At 45.9% G+C, this 5,116-nt stretch overlaps 1 protein-coding gene and 1 pseudogene across 1 annotated transcript in view; both read right to left on the bottom strand.

The window, feature by feature from the left end:
* JAKMIP2 (janus kinase and microtubule interacting protein 2) overlaps window positions 1-5,116 on the bottom strand; it is a 72,386-nt gene that overhangs the window by 43,274 nt on the left and 23,996 nt on the right. Inside the window, exons 5-6 of the mRNA XM_015406450.1 lie at window positions 4,818-4,964; window positions 3,547-3,687 (exon numbers count right to left, since the gene is read on the bottom strand). Coding sequence (XP_015261936.1) covers window positions 3,547-3,687; window positions 4,818-4,964 — 288 coding nt within the window. The remainder of the gene's footprint in view (window positions 1-3,546; window positions 3,688-4,817; window positions 4,965-5,116) is intronic.
* LOC107106318 lies at window positions 1,282-1,770 on the bottom strand (annotated as a pseudogene).

The raw sequence follows: 5,116 nt of genomic DNA, 5'->3' as shown, positions 1-5,116 counted from the left end.
TTGGGAGAAACCAACTTCTTTCTACCAAATGATCGGATCAGCTGCTAGAAGATGCTGGAGAGAAGCCCCCTAACACCATGGATGTGTTCCTCTTGCAGCACTCCAGCTAATACACAAGTGATCTCTTCTGTCAGCAATCATAATGAGCTGAGGGAGAAAGCACATGCTAGATTCCATCCAAGTGTGACCTTCCTCTACCTTTTCACATTAATTATACAAAAATAATTTACCCTTACTGGCAATGACTCAGAAGTAATATTTCATGCAGAGAGGACCCTCCCTGACAAGAAAATGGCCAGAGAGAGAGGGACACCCTTTAAATAATCGCCTTTTACTCAGAAGGTGTGCGATCTCCTGTGCCAGACAGAGCCCTATGGAAGTGGAGGCAGAAGGCGCCCCTTCCACAAACTGAAATGTTCCCAGCGAACTGAGGGAGTTCCGCACACATCCACACCTTGACTGGAGAGCCAGCCGCTTAGCCTGGGTACCCAGACGCCCACACGAAAGGCACGCACGAGGCGCTACACACACACACACCCGCGCGTGCACATAGGCACGCAGGCGGCTTATACCCCCAACGAGAGGGCACGTGTGGAATCCGGGTTAAGCAGCCAAGCCCTCCCCCCCAATTTATTTATTTAATATTTTGCTGGTGCTGGGGTGTGTGTGTGCGCACGCGAGTGCCTCTCTCTTCTGTCTCTCTCGCGCTCGCTTTTGTTCTCTCTCAGTGGTGCCTCCTCAGACAGACCCACATGCTGCTTTCTTCTCTTCTTCCGTGTCTTTCTTCCCCCTCCCCTCTCCTTCTCCCATCCCCACCCCGACATTTCCCCCTTTGCTCTCCAAACCCTGCCTCCCCGAGCCCTGAAAAAATGCCTGCAACCCTAAAGTCGGATTCGACTGGCTTTTGAGCAAGGGAACTTTTACCTTTACTTGTACAATGGCGCGTCTCGCTGCCTTGGGGAAGGCTGCCTGGATGGATATGCTGCACGCTCCTTTGCTTTTGCCGGTGCATCCTCACTCTAGTGCAGAGGAGGCTCCCCCCCCGCCGAAGGGGAGCCCAGCTTTGCCCCTTCCCACCATCCTGATACCTTTCTCTGCCTTCCTCGCAATCTACTGGCGCCGAGCTCCCCACAAGTCTCAGGACGGAAAGGTGGCCTCGGAAGCTCCCGAAACCCCGAACCTCGTCGTCCTCAACGGCCACAACAGGGCGGGAACACCAACCGTGTCTGCCACCGCTCACCTTACAAAGCCTCTCCAAATGAGAGCCGAAAATCTTTCCCGTTATGACTGTGTCCGCTCGTAGCCCAGCTCCGCCAGGGCCCGGGAGACGCGCTGGCACATGGCTGGCCTGGGGGCCTTGCTGCTGAAGACGGTGCCGGCGCCCTCCAACTGCTGGTAGCGCGCCTCTACCAGCCGCTCGTTGCCCCACACGGTGATCAGCGCGTTGGTCTCAGCCGGCATCCACAACATGCCCCGGCAGGCAGCCGTCGTGGCGGTGCCGCTGGGCGAGGAGACGGACAGCGAGGCTCTGCCACGCCCCCCGGCACTGCTGCCACAGCCTCCCCTCGAGCCAGCCACAGCCATGTCCAGGTCGCCGCGGCAACGGAACCCGGGCCGGCGGGGCCAAGCAGGGAGGCGCCGCTGGGCGTGGAAGGGTTGGAGAGGCTGGGGTTGCCGTCGCTGAGTTCCCCGGGCGAGCCGGGCAACAGCACCTCCATCTTGGGGATCTTCAGTGGTGGGGAGCTGTGAGGAGCCACAGGGCGCCGCCATATTGGAGCTGCCGAAGCGGCGGGAGGCGCACATGCGGTGCTGGCTGCAGTGGACCACACGAGACTCAGGGGAAGCGCAGAAAGGGGTGGCCGGGCTTTAGAAAGACAGTTATATAACATATAGGTTTTTATAACTGGCCCTTCATCAGGCTTCTTTCTTATCCTTGTGGTTCTTGATTCCAGGCATTGGGTCAAGTTTGTTTTCCCCTCCCTATGTCTGACAACCTTATTTGACAGCCAGCCAAACCTGCCTTGGTGGCCCTCAGGATTTCACTGCCCATTGATGTTTGAATATTTGTGGAATTAAAAAATATATATTTTGTTTTGCTTTTAATCCCCATAATACAAGTTTATACAAAACATCACAACAAAGGAAGGAATAACATTTAAACTAATTTGTCAAGGATAGCCTACAATATGCCCTGAGCCTGAGCCTCCCCTCCTTCTGATTCAAGCAGTGTGGGGGGTGTCTTCGTTAGATAATTCCGTTTTTTCCTCGGCTGGTGGAGGTCTGTGTATTTTCTTCTTTTGACCCTCGGGTCGTCCCATCTCAGCCTTCAAGATTAGGAGTTTTATTATTATTTATGGTAGGCATTTTAAATTCTTTTAGTTTGAAACAACGTGGAGACAGCGTTTGGTCCGAGCGTTCTAATCAATGTCTGCCGGAAGTTCCCATATTTGTGGAATTTTTAAATGGTTTTATGAAGGAATGCAGTAGGAAGGACTGTGGTTCAGTGGCAGACTACCTGCTTTGTGTTCAGAAGATCCCAGTTTCAATCCCTGACATCTCCAGTTAAAGGTTCTCAGACAGCAGGTATTAGGAAAGACCCTCTCTCTACTAGAGACCCTGGAAGTCTTTGAAAGTCAGACAAGACACCAGTGAGATAGATGAATCAAATGACTTACTCAGTATAACTTAACTTCATTTGGTTTTTGCCAGAGGTATGCAGAATTTAGTGAAGCAGGGATGTTGGCATGTAATATGGAATCCTGGCTTCGGTGAATTCAGGTGACTATGGTATTTAGATAACTAGCTGCTACTGGGAATCAGAGTATACCATATATACTACATTTCTTCTCTTTCTGTAAACTACTGCATTTCACTCCAGAGGAAATCACTATCCATAGTACAAGTCAGTGCTCAGTGGTAAGGAGCATATTTCTCAAGATGCTATAGGTTTCTTTTGTATACCCTTGAAAAAGAGCTTTAACTAGAGCCCAATCCTCATTACAACTTTGTCCATGGAGATCAAACATGCATATTGCAGCCCAGATTTGCACAAGGTAGAGGCAGACATTTTCCACCATGGATTCAAATTGGGGCTGGCTGCACTCAGCCAACTTGCTTTGGAGCTTGCAGGTGAACCCAAGGGGGAATCCTTATCATGTTGTGAGGCTTGATTTGGCCCTTGTATGTTTTTTTAAAAAGTCTTTGCATTAAATACATTTTTTAAAACTTATAATTATTCTATATTGAAGTTTTAACTATTGGTCCCTTACTTGTTTTCTAACTTACCTTCGAAGTTCTGGAATCCTTATAAAACCAATGCAACTAGGGCAACTGTGGGCAAAAGTTAAGAAAGGATAGTGACAAAGTAGGCTACCAGTCAGATTTCTAGCATCTCAGAATAGATGCTCAGACCCAATCCTGGAAGCCAACTCTTGGGTTCAAAATGAAAGTAGCAGACCTATTCCCGTTTTATTAATCATCTGCCATTTGTAGCTTGGTAAGGCCTCTGTTATCTCCCCCTTTGCTTTCCTTATGCCAACAACGTACCCGTGTCAACTCATCAATTATGTTCTGTTGTTCTATAACCTGAAGCTTCAAAAATTCAGTTTCTTGTTCTTCATTAGCTTGATCCAGGTCATTGAGAGATTTTAATTTTTTCAGAGGAGGATGTGCTGTCATTTTTTCTTTCTGTGAAACAATGCAAATAAAAGGAAAAGAACTTAGTGGCTACATTTCTGCTTCACTCGGATTGTTACGACCTTTTCTTGAAAAAGGGCGTTGTCTTCTGCCTTAAATTTCAAGTCATTATGTGTGGCAGATGTATGGAGGATATTCTTCTATGTCCAGAAAAGTGCTCGGTAATTTTTCTCAATGCCAATGTTCTAGTATAACCTATTTTATTTTGGTCAATCTAGAAAATTAATTTATGTTAGTAGATTACTTTTCTAACCTTAATCTCTGGAGAATCAATACAGTTTGGACTGAATTGCATAATAGAAATGAATTTAATCTCACTTAATGTTTTAATGGCTTATGTTTTTATGGTATTGTTTATACTTATAACTGCCTCAAGCAGGAGTCTGGAGATGTGGCATATACATTCCTTAAATACAGAAATATATATATATGGAGAGTCACTGAATGAATCTTTCCAAATACATTCAAATCAAATTTTATTTCGCATTTTAAGTGCTGTGGCAAGCAGGTGAGATATAGGGGAAATCTGTGCATGTTATATTTTATCCTAATCTTTCTGCACAATTTCCCTTTGCATCAAAGCAATGAAAAAACTGAGATAAAGTCAAATGAAAAGCATATAAACCTTAGCTGACTACATTGAGGGTTGGTTCAAACATGAGCAGGCCCAGTAATCTCATACATGTGGTGTACCACTGGGATGTTACCTGCCCAGACCTGTGATTCTGCAATATCCTAGAGCACCCAAGAATGGGCCTTGTTGAGTATGAAAACCTGCAAAATATGATCCTTTACATAAGTTATAGAATCACAGGATTGGAAGAGGCCATACAGGCCATCTAGTCCAACCCCCTGCTCCATGCAGGATCAGCCTAGAGCATCCCTGACAAGTGTTTGTTCAGACGCTGCTTAAAGACTGCCGGTGAAGTATAAAGGGCAGCATGAAATTGACTTAATTTTAATTCTTGATTTCAAATCCTTGAAATCTTCATGCTCAGTTATGAACAGGAAAAATGTTTACCCAAGAAAGAAGGATTGTGTCATGTGCTGGGAATTGCCTTCTGTTCTGAAGTTCCAGAAATCTCGTGTGTGAAAATGTATGAGCACCGCTCAGTACAAACCATTTCTAAATTTTCCTTGGTGACTGCTTTGAGCTTGTCTTCCATGCGCTGCAATGACTGCATGAGTTCGTCATTTCTCTTGGACAGGCACTTATTTCTTTCTAGGAGAGGTTTGCATTGTTTTTCTGCTTCCCGAACACGTTTCAACTGAAATAATAATAATTAATAATAATTAATATCCACTTTGTCCACTTCTGCATTTGTTTTCCCATCTTTAGTGATACCCAAGGAAGCCTGTAGAGTTTCTTTATGAAACTGATGACAATGTGGTAATAATCTTTATGAGAGAGAGAGAGATT

This window comes from Gekko japonicus, unplaced genomic scaffold (genome assembly GCF_001447785.1).
Source record: "Gekko japonicus isolate JY-2015 unplaced genomic scaffold, Gekko_japonicus_V1.1 scaffold3410, whole genome shotgun sequence".
NCBI lineage: Eukaryota > Metazoa > Chordata > Lepidosauria > Squamata > Gekkonidae > Gekko > Gekko japonicus.
This window is presented reverse-complemented; position numbering and strand designations above follow the sequence as displayed.